General features: G+C 36.3%; 1 protein-coding gene across 2 annotated transcripts; it reads left to right on the forward strand.

The window, feature by feature from the left end:
* Window positions 1-1,008: 1,008 nt before the first annotated feature.
* LOC114281698 (proteinaceous RNase P 2) lies at window positions 1,009-16,163 on the forward strand. 2 transcript variants are annotated; one of them, XM_028224249.2, is made up of 6 exons: window positions 1,009-2,080; window positions 2,845-2,946; window positions 3,065-3,237; window positions 3,578-3,698; window positions 5,341-5,409; window positions 15,678-16,163. In XM_028224249.2, exons 1-6 carry the CDS (start codon window positions 1,148-1,150, stop codon window positions 15,993-15,995), a joined length of 1,716 nt encoding a protein of 571 aa, XP_028080050.2. In that variant the 5' UTR covers window positions 1,009-1,147; the 3' UTR covers window positions 15,996-16,163. The 2 variants fall into 2 exon arrangements, with proteins under 2 accessions (XP_028080050.2, XP_028080051.2); XM_028224250.2 differs by lacking the exon at window positions 15,678-16,163 and adding an exon at window positions 11,691-11,989 and having other exon boundaries at window positions 1,028-2,080.
* The last annotated feature ends 2,650 nt before the right edge of the window (window positions 16,164-18,813 follow it).

Genomic DNA, 18,813 nt, shown 5'->3' on the forward strand with positions numbered 1-18,813 from the left:
CTTTTGGCGAATAAAAATTTAGTTGTCAAAAGTGTAGTTTCTTGCAATATGGGATGTAGCAGCGTTTTAAAGTTATAAAAAAATAAATAAATAAAGTTTTTTTTGGTAACAATTAAAAATTTGTTGGACTAACTGGTGCAAGTATTTTATTTTGGGATTAGATGGATTTTGAACTTTCCGTATGAGACTTATTGGTAAGTGCCCCTTCTCACAATTAGGGGTGTGTAGAATGCGGTTTAGACGGTTTGAGAATAAAATTATAAACCAAATTATGATTAACAAATTGATAAATAATCAAATCATGTTTGGGATGGTTTCAATTTACGTATTGATTGAAGAATATTCTTAAACAATTATCAAGTATTTAAATAATATATAACATTAATTTACATAATATTTTTCATATATATGACACAAAATAATTTTACATAGTAATATTTTTCATATATAATTACTAATTTGTGATAAATTTCACAGCTTAAATTTTTTCACATTTAATTTTACTCTGATATTTCATTAGACCAGCTCCAGACTCAAATTTTTCATCAAATTTAAATTTGATGAAAATTTAGTAAAAATGGTGTTCTAACCGTTTTACTAAATTGGTATCAAACGAAGAAAACACTAATTTTTTCATCAAATTAAGAGAGTTTTTAACTTTTCATCAAATCTCGCAAGTAAGTGTTGGTGGACAATCAGGTGCATAACTGGATTGGAAAAATTTGAAGAAAATTCACACTAAGCGAAACGATTGTCCGAACATTCTCCTAATCGCTAAGTTAACTGATTATTTGATAAAAATTAAAAATTTAACTGAAACATTTGGTATCAGATGAAATTTTTAACCCAATTTTTTTACTCAAACTTGATTAAAAAAAAAGAAAAAAAGAAAAAGAGAGAAAGAAAAAGCATTAAGTGGAACAATTTTGAAATCGATTCAAAATTTAATCAGTAATTAATAAATGAGTTGATGCGAATTAATGTAAATTGATACAAGTTTAACGGATTAAAATGATAGCTCTCACAGTGAAGCTTAAGCCTGCTAGGCCCATACGCACAGACCATATAAGCTAAATTTTTTGAAATTCTAGGGTTTTTCCATTTCTGCTACTTCCTCCCCCAATTCAAGCTCTCAATCAATCCATCCATGGAGGTCTCAAACCCTAACCACCCAAACCACCATTCAAACTACAAGAACAAGAAGAAGAAGAACCAAACACCAGAAGGCAAGTTTCGCCACGACCTCGATCTCTGCTCCAAGAACAAAGACCTCTCGTCCGCGATTTCGCTCTACGACTTCGCAATCTCACAGAACATTCGCCTCAACCACTACCACTTCAATGCCCTCCTCTACATCTCCTCTAACTCCGTTTCAGACTCCTCCGAATCGGCCTTCGAATTCGGTTTTCGCATCTTCGATCACATGTTGTCGAGCCAAGTTAAGCCGACGGAGGCGACGATCACCGCCGTGGCGAGGCTCGCTGCAGCGAAGGGCGACGGAGACCTAGCTTTCGAGTTGGTGAAGAGTATGGGAAAGTACGGGGTTTCGCCAAGACTGAGGTCCTATGACCCTGCGTTGGTGTGTTATTGTAAAAATTTGGAGGCTGATAAGGCTTATGAGGTTGAGGAACACATGATTTCGAATGGGGTGAGCTTGGAGGAGCCAGAGCTCTCGGCATTGTTGAAGGTGAGTGTGGAAACTGGGAGGGAAGAGAAGGTTTATGAGTATTTGCATAAGCTGAGAGGGACAGTGAGGGGTGTGAGTGCATCGACATCTGAGATTATTGAGTGTTGGTTTGGTGGGGCGGTGGCGGGCGAGGTGGGTGTGTCGAATTGGGACGAGGGTTGTGTTAAAGAAACAATTTTGAGGAATGGTGGTGGTTGGCATGGGATGGGTTGGCTTGGGAAGGGAAAGTGGGTTGTGTGTAGGTCTAATGTGGATTCGGATGGTGGTTGTCTCTCTTGTGGTGAGCAATTGGGTTGTGTTGACATTGATAAAGCAGAGACTGAGAAGTTTGCTCAGTCTGTTGCTTCTTTAGCTATGCAAAGGGAAGTCCAGTCCAATTTCAGGGATTTTGAGGTAGGCAATATGATAGTGTTGCTTTTAGTACTGTGTCAATTAGAATTACTCTTGCGTTTGGTACTTGTAAACTTAATTCAAAAACACTGAAACTACATGGCTTGAGAATATATAGGTTCTAATTACATGCTTCTGATTTGAAGATCTGAAATTGGTACCAATAAAATTCAGGTGTGATTTTGGTAATCTCGCTTGATTAATGGAATAATTGATTGTACCCACTCCTATGGATGTCGAAAATATACTGGATTAGGTGATTTGAATTATAATTAGAATTAGAATTGTTAAGTTGTCCATAACACTTTAGTCAAAACAAACAAGGATTCATTTTGAGCGAACCGGCTAGTTTCGTTGGTTTACTGTGGACATGTCCTATTTCAAGATTCATCAACTGCATTCCTATTTCTATTAAACTTATTTCTTTCGATATAATTTTATTCTCAAATATTAATTAATGGAATAATTGATTTTTTTTTTAGTTAGATCACCTCTGCTTGAAAGATGCTAAACTAAGTTCTATTACACACATAATGCTTCTTGGTGCTTGAATATTATGTTCGGTTCATGTTTAGAAAACGTGCTTACATCATTGTCAATTCTAGAAATGTATATTATATTAATATTGTTGTATCAGAAAATAATTATGCAAAGTTGTGAACTTCTTGTTATTCTGCCTTATATTTTTGAACGCTGCTGATGATACTCTTATTATTGTCTATTGCTAACTTTTGTTTACTTATTTATTTTAAAAATGATTTGTTTAGGACTGGTTGGACAAACATGCTGAATACGAAGCTATAGTAGATGGTGCAAACATTGGACTTTACCAACAGAATTTTGCGGAAGGTGGATTTAGTATTTCTCAGGTTGTACATCTTGAGTTGGTGATTGGTTTACTGCTGTCTTATATTTGGTCTGGCACCTCTATACCAGCTATTCTGTTTGATTCATTATATCTATTTTCTCAAAATTGCAATAGAGCAGCTTGATGCTGTAGTGAAAGAGCTGCATAAGCGGAGCAACAAATGGCCGCTTGTTGTCTTGCATAATAAACGTATCCGGACACTTCAAGAAAATGCTGCCAATCGAGAGCTGCTTGAGGAGTGGATAGCTCAAGGAGTGCTATATGGGACCCCATATGGATCCAATGATGATTGGTAACCACCTCTGAACCTCGTGAAATCTCTCTCTCTCTCTCTCTCAATTTATTTTTTAACTATGATATATGCCTATATGTTTTATTTTTCTTCTTATTGTACAACTGTTCTTTCACCTTATTCTTGTGATAATTTCTCTTCTCAACTCCATTCCAAATTTGCGGTGGTGCATTTCTCATTTGTTACTTAAATAAATGCTTGTGGCATTTCTCATTTGAAGGGGGAGTTCATCCTTTTTCAATAATGCACGCATCATATGATTTTTCACTTTTATGTTTACCATTTTTCGAAGCTGTTTTGTGTGCAAATATGCTAGTAATGGTTCTTGACTATAATTTAGGTACTGGCTTTATGCTGCAGTAAAGCTCAAGTGTTTGCTTGTGACAAATGATGAAATGCGTGATCATATATTTGAACTTCTGGGTAGCAGCTTCTTTCTCAAGTGGAAAGAACGGCATCAAGTATGTTTTACATGAAAATTCTATGCTTAATATAGATTTTGTCATTTTGGGTTCATATTTTGGTTCTTCGTTGATTGTTAGGCCAACTTCGTAGGATTCATTTGTATTGGGCATATACATTTGTATGGCTGAGATTAGAAGAATACAAAATTCATTTGTGTATAACTAGAACTGAGAAGCAACAGAGGAGGAAAAAAGAGTAAAAGTAAGAGAAAAAAAATGTTTGTTAACATAGAAGGAATACAAATAACTCTGCAAGTCTATATTATATGGTCTTGGCTAGAGTTTTGGTTGAGTGTGTATGTGGATGTTGGACTCCTTTATTTCCAAAATCTTGGAAAAAAGACTTGTGAAAAAAAAAAAAAAAAAAATAGTATTTAGTGAAGTTCAAAATGCTGATTTTTCCTAGTCTATTTCTTACAAGCAAGTGAAATTGTGTCTTCCAAGTTCTTCACTAACATGGTTGCTTTGCTCATGTTGAAGCTGTGTTACATGGACTTGCTGATTTAGGGCAGAGTACTCGTGTTGACATGACACGATACGGGTGCGGGTGTGAGATATGTGTCAGATTCGGTGTGGTTTTCTCGAACACAGTTGACATGAGAGGAGAAAGAAGGGTTGTTGCAAGAGAGAGAGAGAGAGAGGGGGGGGGGGGTTGAAACTCACCTTTGCGAAGCAAGTCGAGTCTCGAAGCAAGATCGAAACGCCAACCCTAGTCGCGAACTAGACCAAATCGAAGGAGATCTAAAAACCAACATCTCAAAGTCAATTCCACCTAGAAAATGACCCTAGGGCTTTGATTCCTCTTTAGTCTCTCTCTCTCTCTCTCTCTTCTATTTTCTTCTTCTCTTCTCTCTCTCTCTCTCTCTCTCTTTTCTTCTTTGATTTTGTCCTCTCTTCGTCTCTGTTCTCTTTCTCTGCTTTCTATTTATAAATGATATTAATATAATAACATATAATAGTATTCATATTATATAATATTCACTCAAAAAAATATTATATAATTTAATATATCATAAATGATATAATTTTTATGTCTAAAATAAAAATAATTTATTTTATCAATATAATTTTTTTTTATGTTTAAAATAATTTTTATTTATTATTTATATTTTATTTGTTTTTTTTTTTTTTTAACAAAACTTGTTATTCCTTAACTTTTTTTTAACTCATCTTCATATAATAAATATATTTAAAAAAATAACTATTTAACGTATTCTTGTATCCGTATCTAAATTTGGATCCATATTCACGTATTTCTAATTTTTAATTTTGAAGTGTCCGACCCCTAGATACGCACCCGCACCCGATACCCGCACTCGAGTCTGTGTAACACATCCTTGTGATGAAGAATTACTAAAATATTTATTTTTTGTTTTTTGTTTTCATTTGTGGAAAACACATATAAGCTAATTATTTTTTGGAACTGTTTCTCACAAAATGAAAATGACAAGTGTTTTGAAACTTTTTAATATTTTTGTATTTGAAAACATGAAAAACGAAAGTACAACCGAACAAGCTCTAAGTTCCGTTAGCACCTTATGGTGAATGTTTGATGCTGGTTCTTATATATATTTGATTTTAACATAGGTGATTTTCATTATGCAAGAAAGATTAATCTCTTTTGCTACCTATTTTGCAGGTTCGATATACTTTCACGAAAGGTGATCCGAAACTTCAAATGCCACCCTCTTATTCTTTTGTCATTCAGGTATGTTCTATTTTTGGTCATTCTTGTTCCATATATATCTATTTTTCAGTGCAACATTTTCTAATCCTTCTGGTATTCAAACATTCTATAAGGAATCTTGCTCTGCACTCCATAACCAAATACCTGTTAGAATAGTAAATAAGTTAGAATAGGAAATAAGCAATTGTATTTTATTCTTATTTATTCCCTTGATTCGTGTAATGACCTAGCCCATATATTATGTCTTATGGCACTCCTGTAATTACTCAGTATTATTAATATAAAAAGGAATGAAGTCTAACTCATTCCCTATCACTTTCTCTTCTCTAAAACTACATGGTATCAGAGCCACCCAGGCCTTAGCCACCCTATTCAAGCCACACACAGGAGCCACTTAGCCTCTCTTTTCTCCGGTAGCCTCTGGGCCAACCAAAGCCCTTCACCCAGCCTTTGGGCTAACCACAGCCCTTCACCCAGCCTCTCTTCTTCACCCAGGTCTCCTAGAATCATCTATCTAGGCCTCTGCAGTCCCCTTTAGGCTTTAGGGGTCTGTCGAGAGCCCTCCCTAGCTCTCTAGGCTGTGTCAACTGTCCCTCTTGGCTTCAGAGCTCCTGTTAGCAAGCCCCAGGGCTTCTTTACCTGCAACGACAACCCCTCTGGCTCCCTAGGACATTGTCGCTTGGTCCTCCTTGGCCACTGTCCCTGTCGGCAATCTCCGTTTCTTTTTCTTTTATGTTTTAACCTAAATACAAAGAAAAGAAATCGACACCAAAAAAAAAAAAAAACCTCTGGTGATGTAAAAACAGTACAACAATAAAACCCCACTGGATTCTTTAGTCTTTATGTTTTTATAGTTATTGTTGTGCTTGTTTCTCCCCTCTCATCTTCCGGGTTTGTGATTGGCATCGTGCTTGAGGAATTGTGTTTGAGGAATACTTAGTAGAGTATCCATGGCGGATTTGACTAGTGAATCTACTACCTCTCAGCCATCTCAAGGTGAGAGTTCTGTTATCCCTTCCACTATGACTAATAACCTCCACACCGGCCTTAGAATTACCTAGCGTGGTCGTAGACAGTGTTTTTAAAGGCGAAAGCGCGAGGCGAGGCGTTTTACCCTTGTTGAGGCGAGACGTAAGCCTCGAGGCATTGAGGCGTAAGCTTTTTGAATTTTGATTTTTTTAATTTTTATAAAATACAAAATTAATTAAATATAGCATAAAAAGAGTAAAAAAAATAAGAATTAACAAATAAAATTCTTAAAGGCCATTCTAAGCATATAACCAAAATTAATTAATAATTTCAAGTATTATAAGTGCTTTTTAAGTCATTCTCATTAATACTATAATAAAAAATTAACTTAAGTGATGGTCAAAATGACTTAAATTCCAATTGTCCAATAAACAAAATAACTTAAAACTCTATAAACAAAGCAATAAATAAATAAGAGGTCACTCTAAGTCATCCTCATTAATATTGTCATCATCTTCATTCGCTATATCTATAATGGGATAGGTTCCATCATCCATTCCACCAACTTCTTCCAACTCCATATCTTCATCCACAAGGGTGCATCTTGTTGCCTTGCCTTTTTCTTTATTCTTTCCTATACAAGAAATAGGATTTCAAATTAATTAAATAGGCGCATATAATAATATATATGCAGCTAGTCCATAATTGTTTAACAACTTACTTGAACCTTCACCAACTTTTCTTTTCTTTGCATTCGAAGATGAGTCAACATTAATCGTAGTCGTAGTTGACCGATTCTCCACACTTCTATCATAGGTAGTGATAGGCACAGTCCTAATTGCTTCAGCAGCGAACAATTCTTCTTCATCAAGCTAAGAAGCATCAAGGGGGAGGACATGATCTTCTTTTTCAGCAATCCATTCATCATCCGAATCAATTTCATCAATTAGTATTGGATCGATATTTTGTCTTCTTCTGATACTCCTCTCTCTTAGTTTAGTGTTGTACTTCACATAGACCAAAGCATTCAAACGTTTGTGCTCAAGCCTATTCCTCTTTTTTGTATGAATCTAATATAATAATAAAAGAAACGAAATAAGAAACATGAATATTTTATTTTATGCATAAGAAAGTTTAGGAAAGAAAGATATATTACTGACTCAAAGGTGCTCCAATTCCTCTCACATCCCGAAGCACTACAAGTTAGACTAAGTATTCGAATGGCAAATTTTGTTGATTTTGGTGTTTTGCTCCCAAAACGAATCTATCAATTAGCTACATAATTTGAAAAATGCACAAATAATTTCAATTTCGTATTTTAATTTTATAGAATGTAATTGGAAAATTATTTTCATACTAGTTTCTTACCGGGAGAGCGTATCGCTTTGGAATCAATTGCAACACGACTTCCGAATTCCCTTTTTGCTTGATCATAGTAGTCCAATTGGATATCAGCCTTGAGACGCTCATCATAACTCAACATTCTATCCATGCACTGATTCAATCCTTGCCTCACCTCCTCAACATTGGAGAAGGAATCTCGATAGCGCAATTGAGGGTTTAGATAATAACCAGCAGCATGTAAAGGTCTATGAAGTTGTGGTGCCCACCTTGCATCTATCTGATTCCAAATTGGTCCGTACTTCCTAACATTTCTTCCACAATTGAAAGCAATCTTTTCTTTAGCCAAATCCATCAACTTATAAATGTAACCCATAGCAGGCCTCTCCTCTGAATCAACTTCGCGCAAAACACTAACCAAAGGTATTGTGCTTTTGATACAAAAAGCAACATTAGGCCAAAATTTTGGATCAAACAACACAGTTGCACGAGCCTTTACCCCTTCAACCTTTCTTGCCCAACTACTAGAAGCCCACTTTTCTGAAGAAAACATAGCTTGGAGTAGTTGCTTTTGTTTGTATAGACTTTGGAGAGTAAGATAAGCAGTGGCAAACCGTGTTACTGCTGGACGGAGTAGTTCACTATTCTTTGTAAATGATCTCATCATTGAAAGAACTCAACAATGTCCATATATAAACTTGACCACTTGCCTAGCTAACGAGAGAGTTTGGTCACAGACTTTCAATTTTCCAATGTCCTCCAACATTAAATCAATACAATGTGCAGCACATGGAGTCCAATACAACTTCTTCCTCTTCTCCACAAGTCTCGACCCGACATTGACATAGTTTGAAGCATTATCAGTAATAACTTGAACAACATTATCTTCTCCAATTTCATCTACACTATCAAGATAGTTAAACATCAACTCCCCATTTTTTATAGTATCAGATGTATCAATTGATTTTAAAAACCAAGTAACAGTAGGGATATTCACAAGAAAATTAATAAAAACTTTACTTTTCCCATCTATCCAGCCATCTGACATAATTGAGCATCCATATTGTTTCCATGCTTTCTTACGTTCTTCCATCATGACATTTATATCCTCTACTTCTGCTTTAAGAATCCAAGTCCTCAATTCACGCGTAGAAGGGGGTTTGAAACCAGGTCCATAATTTGCAATTCCATCAACTGCAGCTACCCAATACGGATCATTTATTAAATTAAATAGAAGAGCTTTACAATATATAAAACGCGCAATCTTTCAACACACATCTTTTCTTTCTTCTTGTTTCCATTTGGAGTTCAGTGTAGATTGTCGTGCTTGAGAACTAGCAAATTTATCCATTGGACCCCTCGGTTTTGGTGGTTGTGTCATACCACCAGTATCGCCTTCAATAGATTGAGAAGCACCACTCTCGCCCTTTGCTCCAGCACCCATCCCAATTTCATATAGCATCTCATTACGAGCACTTTTTTGCTCAAAGAAATTTTTTAATGCGTGTTGGCATTCCAACTTTACATCTTTAGGAACTTTTGAACACAGTTTAATGCCTTTATGCATGCCGGCTAGATGATTTTTAAATCAACTTACAGTACTACTACAAGTTTGATCACAAAATTTAAATCTAAAATACTTTTCTCCATCAACTTCTTTTACATACTTCCAAACAAAATCTTTTTTTTGGCCTTTGGGTTCAGTCATTTTTTTTCCCCCACAAACTTATCAACAGTAGCACTATATAAAAATAAACAAATAAAAAAACAAAAACAAAAAAGATACTGATTAGGTGGGATGGCAAAAAGAAAAAAAGAATATTAATATTAATAATAATAAATTATAGTCTATCAAAAAATAATAATAATAATAATTTTAAATGAAAGAAGGAAAAACATTAAAATAATAATATTAAGCATAATATATTAGTCTACACTGTAGATATATTATATAATATATATAGTGCTCGACACAGAGATTTAGAAACATTAAAATAATAATATTAAGCATGATATATTAGTTAGTCTACACTGTAGATATATTATATAATATATATAGTGCTCCACTTAGAGAGATAGAAACATTAAAATAATAATATTAAGCATGATATATTAGCCTACACTATAGATATATTATATAAGATATATACATCACAGTACATCACAGAACCAACGCGACAAGAGAGGGACAGAGCAGCGATGTAGAAAACAGAACGAGAGAGACGATGCAAAGACGATGCAGCAAACAGAACGAGAGAGAGAGAGACAGAGACAGAGACAAACTCGACTCAACTCGAGAGAAAGAGAGAGAGAGACTGCGTACCTTGAAAACCCTAGTTCGTTGAAGAAGATTAGAAGACTGATTCAAAGTTGTTGGGTCTCTGATTTGCTTAAGAAGATCGACTTACATGGTATTTATAACTTCTTCTTAAGCAATTTCTATTTCAATCGAACTCATTTATAGCAATTTTTCTTCAACTGCTCTATCTTCCCTTTTTTGATTTTTGAAATCAAACTCCTCAATGGCTTGCGCCTCGCTGTCGAAAGCGTGAAAAGCGCATAAAGCGCGACAAATGCTTATGCCTCTGATTTTGACACGTACGCATAGCTGGGGTCTCGCCCCAAAAAGAACGCATTTGTGCGTTTTTCGTACGCCTCGCCTCAAGTCGAGCCTCGTATACGCCTTTGAAAACCTTGGTCGCAGAGTCTGACTATTTTCTTGAAGAGCAAAGGGGAGATGGGATATGTTGATGGGCGGGTTCAGGCACCCAGTATCACCGACCCTCATTATGACCAGTAGGAGATCACCAATTCTCTGATTATGGGCTGGTTGATCCATTCTATGGTTTTGGAGATTGGAGATGGTTGCCTTGTCTATGGACACTGCTCAGGATATTTGGGAGGCTGTAGAAACTACTTATTCTAGGAAGGGGAACTTCTCACAGGCTTTCGAGTTACGTCGCTCCATTGAAAGGTCGATACAAGGTGAGCAGATTATCCTCCAGTATTTTACCTTTCTTAGCAATGAATGGAAGTGGCTTGATCATCTTCAGGATTACAAGTCTGTCCGTCCCATTGATTCTGTTGGTTACCGGAAGTTTGTGGCGTAAGAGCAAGTCTTCAAGTTCTTGAAAGGCCTCAATGTGGAGTATGATTTGGTTCGGAGCAGAGTACTTGGCATGGATGTGCTTCCTTCTCTCTAGGAAGCCTTTGCTTTTGTGTAGAATGAGGAGAGTTGCCGTTCTGCGATGCTTCCTTCTGCTACTATTGATCGCTCGGCCTTGATTTTTGTACCCTCTCGCGATGGCGACTGTGTGACTCGTGGTACTCATCCTTCCTCTGAGACGGATAATCTTTACTCTGACTACTATTGTCGACCTTGCTACACACGAGAGACTTGTTGGAAGCTGCATTGAACTCCCTCTGGTGGCCGAGGCGATCGTCCTGGTACTCGGGGGGAGGGGGGTCAGTTTGGTACTAGAGGCCACGGGGTCAATGCACGAGTCCATCTTTCAGACACTGTTAAGCCCCCATCTTCATCTCCAGTTGTCTCTTCCGCTAGCGATGTTTCGGGGTTATCTGCCTTGGATTTTGAGATTGCTCTTCGCCACTTGCTAGATCGTCGAGCCTCCATTTCTGCTACAGGTGCACCCTCTTCTTCCTTTGCCAATTCAGATAACTTGGCTTCCTCCCTATGTGCATTGCTATCTCATACGACTATACCATGGATTATTGATTCTGGTGCTTCTGACCATATGTCTGGCTCTAATTTATTTTCAGAGTATAATCCCTCAGGTCAGGAAAAAGTGTGTATTGCTGATGGTACCATTTCGTCTGTGTCAGGGAAATGTTTAATTCATGCCACCTCTTCCCTTCCTTTGTCTTCTGTCCTTCATATTCCCTATTTCAATATTAATCTTTTATCTTTGAGTCGTGTTACCCATGACTTAAATTGTAGCGTGACGTTTTTTCCTGATCATTGTCTTTTTCAGGACCTTATCACGAGAAAGAGGATTGGCAGTGGTAGAGAGGAACATGGGTTCTACATTCTGGATCAGACAGACATGCTGTCTGATTCATCTATTCAGTTACCATCCACCATGGAAGACATTTGGCTGTGGCACCGTCGCTTAGGACATCCATCTTTTTTATTACTTAAGCATTTATTTCCTTTTATTTTTGAGAAAAATAATGTGTCAGATTTTCAATGTGAATCTTGTTAACTTAGAAAACAACACAGAGCCTCTTTTGCTCTTATTAATAAAAGTTTAGTTCCATTTTCTTTGATTCATTCTGATGTATGGGGTCCATCCCGTTTTGTGTCTTTAACCGGTCAAAAATGGTTTGTTACCTTCATAGATAATTGTTCCAGGGCCACTTGGGTCTATTTGATGACAGATAAAAGTGAGGTATTTTCTGTGTTTCAAAACTTTCGTAAAATGATTTGTACTCAGTTTGGGTTGGTTGTCAAAATTCTACGTTCTGATAATAGAGGAGAATATATTGACTCTGGTCTTGCCACTTACTTCGCCACTCATGGCATTATTCACCAGACTTCATGCCCTAATACCCCTCAACAAAATGGTGTTGCAGAACGCAAAAATCGCCATCTCCTTGATGTCACCCGTTGTCTATCATTTGCGATGCGGGTTCCTCGATCCTATTGGGGGACGCGGTTCTTACTGCCGCTTATTTGATTAATCGTCTTTCTATCCAAGTCCTTCAAAAACAAACACCTCTTCAAGTTTTGTTTGGGTCTACCCCTTTTGGGTTCCCCATTCCTTCTAAGACTTTTAGCTATGTTTGCTTTGTCCATAATCATTCACCCACTCGTGGTAAATTGGATCTTAGGTCTCTTAAATGTGTTTTTCTGGGTTATTCTACCACCAAAAAGGGTTATAAGTGTTATCATCCTCCCACTCGACCACCAAAAAGGCTTATAAGTGTTATCATCCTCCCACTTGCAAGTGTGAAGAGATACTTTCGTCAGTGGTTGAACAAATAAAGGATGATGATCCAGCAGTTTTGGAAAAGGAAGCAGGCAAAGTTTATATCAGGGACAAGGATAGACGGCAAGTCACCTGGATGCAAGAGACTACTTTCCTTCCTTTACTGCCAACTTCTCCGGATGAGTGTCTAGAGTCGCCCCCTCTCCTGAGAGTCCAGGTAATTCTGATTCTAGTGCTTTTATTCCTACTTTTTAAGATCTTGATGTTCCCATTGCTAATGGGAAAGGGGTTAGGTCATGTACTCAACATCCTATTAGTAATCATGTCTTTTATTCTCATTTGTCTGCCTCATATAAAGCTTTTATGTCTAAAGTGTCTTCTGTGAGTCTACCTACCAATTTTCAGGATGCTCTCTCTATTCCTGGATGATGGAAGAGATAAGAGCTCTCAGCAAGAGTGGCACTTGAGAGTTAGTGGAGTTACCTAGAGGCAAAAATCCAGTTGGGTGTAAGTGCGTGTATACGATAAAACACAAAGCAGATGGTTCTATAGAACGGTACAAAGCAAGACTGGTTGCTAAGGGTTTCACTCAGACTTATGGGGTGGATTACCAGGAGATATTTTCACCGGTTGCTAAGATGAATTTTGTGAGGATCTTACTCTCTCTTGTTGCAAATTTGGATTGGCCACTTCATCAGTTTAATGTGAAGAATGCCTTCCTTCAGGGAGACCTAGCAGAAGAGGTCTATACTGATTTTCCTCCTGGTTTTGCGGATGCTAAGTCCAATGGTAAAGTATGTAGGCTCCAAAAGTCAATCTCCTAAGGCTTGGTTTGAAAGGTTTGCTCAAGCTATGCTGAAATATGGGTTCAAGCAAAGTCAAGCTAATCATACCTTGTTTGTGAAACACTCCTCACATGGTAAGACCACAACTCTTATTGTTTATGTTGATATTGTTCTGACAGGAGATGATGTTGAAGAAATTCCTCGTTTGAAAGAATACTTAGCCAAGGAGTTCGAAATCAAAGATTTAGGCTATTTGAAGTATTTTTTGGGCATTGGAGTATAGCTCGGTCCAAGGATGGCATCTTCTTTTGCCAGAGGAAGTATGTACTTGATTTGCTAAAAGAAATTGGAATGCTTGGAGGTAGACCATGTGATACACCTCTAGAATAGGGCCAAAAACCGAGTGAGGATCAAGAGGGGGATCTAGTGGACAGGGGGAGATACCAGAGACTAGTGGGCAAGCTCGTATATTTATCTCATTCACGTCCAGACATTGTCATTGTCGTGAGCATGGTGAGCTAGTCTATGCATGCTCCTAGAACTTCCCACTTAGAGGCAGTTATGAGAATTTTGAGATACCTGAAGTCTTCTCCTGGAAAGGGTCTCTATTTCTCAAAACATGGCCATCTCAGTGTGGAGGCATTTACTGATGCAGATTGGGCTAGATCAGTCACTGACGGACGATCAACTTCTGGATACTGCACATTTGTAGGTGGCAACCTAGTCACATGGCGAAGTAAGAAACAGAATATGGTTGCTAGATCTAGTGCTGAGGCAAAATTCAAGGCTGTAACTCAGGGTGTACGTGAGTTACTATGGATTAAACTATTGTTGGGAGACTTGGGAATCCATCAGACTAACTCCATGCGACTATACTGTGACAACAAGGCCGCAATCAACATAGCTCATAATCCAATGCAACATGATAGAACTAAGCATATGGAAATTGATGGGCACTTCATCAAGGAAAAACTCACTCGTGGCGTCATATGCATTCCTTTTGTGAAGACTAGAGACCAACTAGCTGATGTTCTCACCAAGGGGCTAGGAAGCGAACCATTTCATGGCATTCTCAACAAGCTGGGCATGAGAGATATCTTCGCACCAGCTTGAGGAGGAGTGTTAGAACAGGAAATAAGCAATTGTATTTTATTCTTATGTATTCCTTTGATTGGTGTAATGGGCTGACCCATATATTATGCCTTATGGCATTCCTGTACTTACTCAGTATTATTAATATAAAGGGAATGAAGTCTAATGCATTCCCTATCACTTTCTCTTCTCTAAAACTACAATACCGTGTTTCTGTCTTAAGACTTTCTCTGTTGGAAAATTCTATATGCACAGGTTACTGAATCCTTGCCAAGGTTTCGTTAGTTGTGAAGTCATTATTTGGAAATAGACATCTTTAGTTTAATGTTTTTTATCTACATATTTAAAGTTTATCTCTCTTAAAGTTTTGTATTACATAACTTTTGCTACGATTTTAATGCATCACATGGTGAGAGCCGCCCAGCTTTTAAGGGTTGAAGAGGCTGTTCAGTGGCTTACGCTACATTGCCATTATGATAACTTTTGACCTTATTCAAACATTTGCCTGTCATTTTGGTAACCACACAGTTTATGAGGCCTAAGGAGAGCCAGATGTGCCAACTCGGATTTGAGTATCCCTAAATTGTTAAACATTTTTGATCATTCTAATAAGGGTGATAATCTATGTTATGGATAGGGCTGCAAAACGAATTAAGCTACTTGAGCTTGACTTGTATTTGTCTTGTTAAAAGCTCATCTAAGATTAGTTCATTATGTGAGCAGTCAATCTTGAACATATTTTAAAATTTAAGTTTTCAAGCCAAAATTAAACAAATTATTCTGTTCGATAAGCATATATGCACTATATAAAAAAAAAATAAAAAAAAGTTGTTTGAGCTTGATTCATGTTCAGCTCATTAAAAGCTCATTTGAGATTGACTTGTTATGTAAATAAGCCAAGCGAACGCGTTTTGAAGCTCATTAAGTTTTTAAGCTAAACTTGAACAATCTACTACTCAACTCGGCTTGGTTCATTTGCAGCCTTAATTATGGATGAGTTACTGAACCTGGATACTGATAATATATGCATTGGCAAAATATTGGCATATCAATTAGAAATTTTGTACCGATTGGTGTTTTCACGTTATTGAAGGATAGATTAAGAACAAATTAATTTTTTTATCAAGCATTCAGACACTACTCACTGTTTCAGGAATCAGAGAAAGGAACGTGGCACGTGCCTCTAGCAGGAAGCAAGGATGAGTCTTCAAGGACTTGGCTCTGCATCACGAGGCGAGGTTATTGTGAAGCTTCTGAAAGAGTTCCCAGCACTAAAGATGCTTCTGAAGTTGGCCAACTCGGTAACAACCATGAATTACTTGAGCCAGGTGAGTCAGAGAGCATCTCAATTGACAATAATAATTTGCATGGCAGTTCAGTTTCTTCTCATTTTTATGATAATAATAAAACCATATCCACAACGGGTAAAAGAAAGGATAGGTCTTCATCACCACCGTTAAGACAATATTGATTGTTGGCTACGTCTATAACTGGTGAAAATGTTATGTTTTTGTTTTTTGTTTTTATTTTTTTTTTATGGATAAATAATGTTATGTTTTTGTTTTCATCCTTGGTTTTGTTCTTTAATTTAATTATTTGAGTTTACTTATAATGGAAATGCTTTAAGATTTAACTTAAATGGTACTTGTGCCACTGTTCTTTTCATTTGACTGCTAGTTGTGTTAGCTTCATCATTCTTGTGGCACAGTTGTTCCTGTGTAACTATGTTTGGATGGCTAGAATCTAGAGGAGAACGAAAATCTGGTTAGTAGTAATTTAAAAATTTTACCCTGGAAAAAGTTTAATATGAAATTTAGATTAGAGATTAAATTGACACAATTGAAATATTAAGATCAAAATGACACAAAGTGCATACTTTGTGGTTTTTACTTTATTTTCCAATTAAGGATGAAGTGGAAATTTCAATTTCATAAGATTTAAATTTAAAAATTACACTTTTTATCGATTTGAAACATTAAAAAAAGGTGAATAATTTCTAGTTTGTTGGAAGTAATTTACATATTGGCAGCAATATTCGACGCTGCAAACCTTAAAATTATTGACAGATATCAAATTTAGAAACACCAGTACGAATTCTCCCAAAACACAACATATACATATAGTTAACAGTGGAAAAATTATTAGTATTATGAAAATAATTGTTCTTGATCATCACTTAAACACGTATTTACTAATTGTAATCCCTTCAAAAACAAGCATAGCAAAAGGAAAGGAACAATTAGCATAAAAGAAACAGGATTTGTGTTATCTATTACAATTAATAAGAAGATATCTCAAAGTTCAGTTTCAACCTGGTTTTTCATTATATCAACCTCAAAGTTTAGTTTCAACCTGGTCTTTTTGTCTAAATTTTCGATAAATTTTTTTTGTGTACATCTCAAAAAGTTGACTAGTGTTTGAAAATTATTTTTTTTAACTTTCAATTTGAACAAAAAATAAAAAATGAAAAAAGGTTGAAACAATACTTAAAGGAACTAAATCGTTGAACTTGAAACTAGAGGGGTGAAATGAAATTTAGGTCAAATTATAAGGGTTAAGAAAGTGTAATTTACCCATATATAGGAATATGATACATGTCATCAGATGAATTTCACGTCCTGCATAGATTTGCGTTGATTTTACAAATACAAATGACATCTGTACATGTAAAACTTATATCCGATGTAGATTGAGTGATTTGAGGGAAAGAAAAGAGAAGAAATTCATTTTTATCTTGCTTGATGTCCCCAGATTGGCTGAGTAAAGAGGAGAGAAATAGAAAGAAATCGAGGGAAATTATTTACTTTATAACACTCATTTGAATTTCTCCAAAAGTGTAGAGATTCAAAGAAAAAAGTGTTAGGTCCCTTTATTGTCAAATCCTCGTACAAACTATGTTTTGAAAAGTTGTATTTTTTCCTTATTTTTTGAGTTTTCCGCTCGAGTGGGATCATTGGCGCTCGAGCGTAATATGTGCTATCGCAGTAGTTGGTCGTGTCTGTAAACATACTGAGTAGTGCGATTTCGCGCTCGAGCGTATGTTCCATCGCTCGAGCGGACACTTGTTTGGTCACATACGTATTTTACTGAGCCCGCTCGAGCGAGATGTCCTGTGCTCGAGCGGAAAGCGTGACCTCTGTTTTTTCTATATATATATGTTTAAATCTTTTTAGGGTTTACTTTTCTTAGATCTTCTCAGAGAGTCTTAGGGTTTCTTTTGAGGTTTTCCTCTGAAGTTTTTGTGAGTTTTCCTTGATATATTTGAGAGGATTTGAAACCTATGATCTAAGATACATACATCAAGGAGTTTGTTCCTTCATATTCAAGAGTGGTATTTTTCGGTGGAATCCGGAGATTCAAGCGTGAAGCATTAAAGGAATTTGATACTGTGCGTAGTCGTTGATTCGACATTGGAAGTTGTGGATTTAATTTCAATTGATCAATTCTGAGACGAAGGCTGTGGTGAAAGATTTACAGAAGCTTGAAGACATTTGATGCGTTGGTAATTTGTTGGTTGTTCTTGTAATCTTTCTTTCTTCAGTAGTGGATCGATTAGTGGCGTTTCGCCTGCAGTTTTTTTATCACAGTTGAAGGTGCTTCAATTGTGATTTTTTCACGTAAAAATCGTTTGTGTCGATTTATTATTTTTCGAAAACAACAATCTAAACCACTTTCGTAAGTGCTTGTTGATTTAGATTGTGTGTTTTGAATAATTAGGAATTGGTAGAATTAAATCGTTATCTAATCACGAATCACTTAGGAATTTCAAAAAGAAACTAGCAAATTATTATTTTTTCATAATATTAAAACTTAAATTGTGAATTTTGTTAAGGTTTCAATTCAATGATGCCCTTTCTAAACTAAAATCTTGGCTCTGCCACTTCCGACAGATATGATGATATTTAATTTATTCGACAATGGAGTATTTTTTATTTTGTTGAATCAGGTGGTCCTCATAGGACTAGAAATGAGGCATGGAAGCTAGATGACACTGATAAAGCCATGTTCAAATATTCCTTGTTTGGCTACTGGAAAAAAAATAAAAATAAATAAATAGCGAATTACATTAACAGTTCGTGTAGTGTAGGGCTTGTGTCATTTTAGTTTCTGACTTTTCAATTGTGATACATTTGACTATGAATTTTAAATCTTGTTCCAAATAAGCATAATTGAAGACACTGTTATTCTATTTCAAGGGCAAAGTCATCAATTTGATAAAATATAAGCTAGTTTGACAAATATAAATGTCAAAAAATTATTTTTAAATTTTTAAAAATTATTTTTGTCCA

The sequence above is a fragment of the Camellia sinensis genome, chromosome 14 (genome assembly GCF_055761805.1).
Source record: "Camellia sinensis isolate YWXY chromosome 14, ASM5576180v1, whole genome shotgun sequence".
Taxonomy (NCBI): domain Eukaryota; kingdom Viridiplantae; phylum Streptophyta; class Magnoliopsida; order Ericales; family Theaceae; genus Camellia; species Camellia sinensis.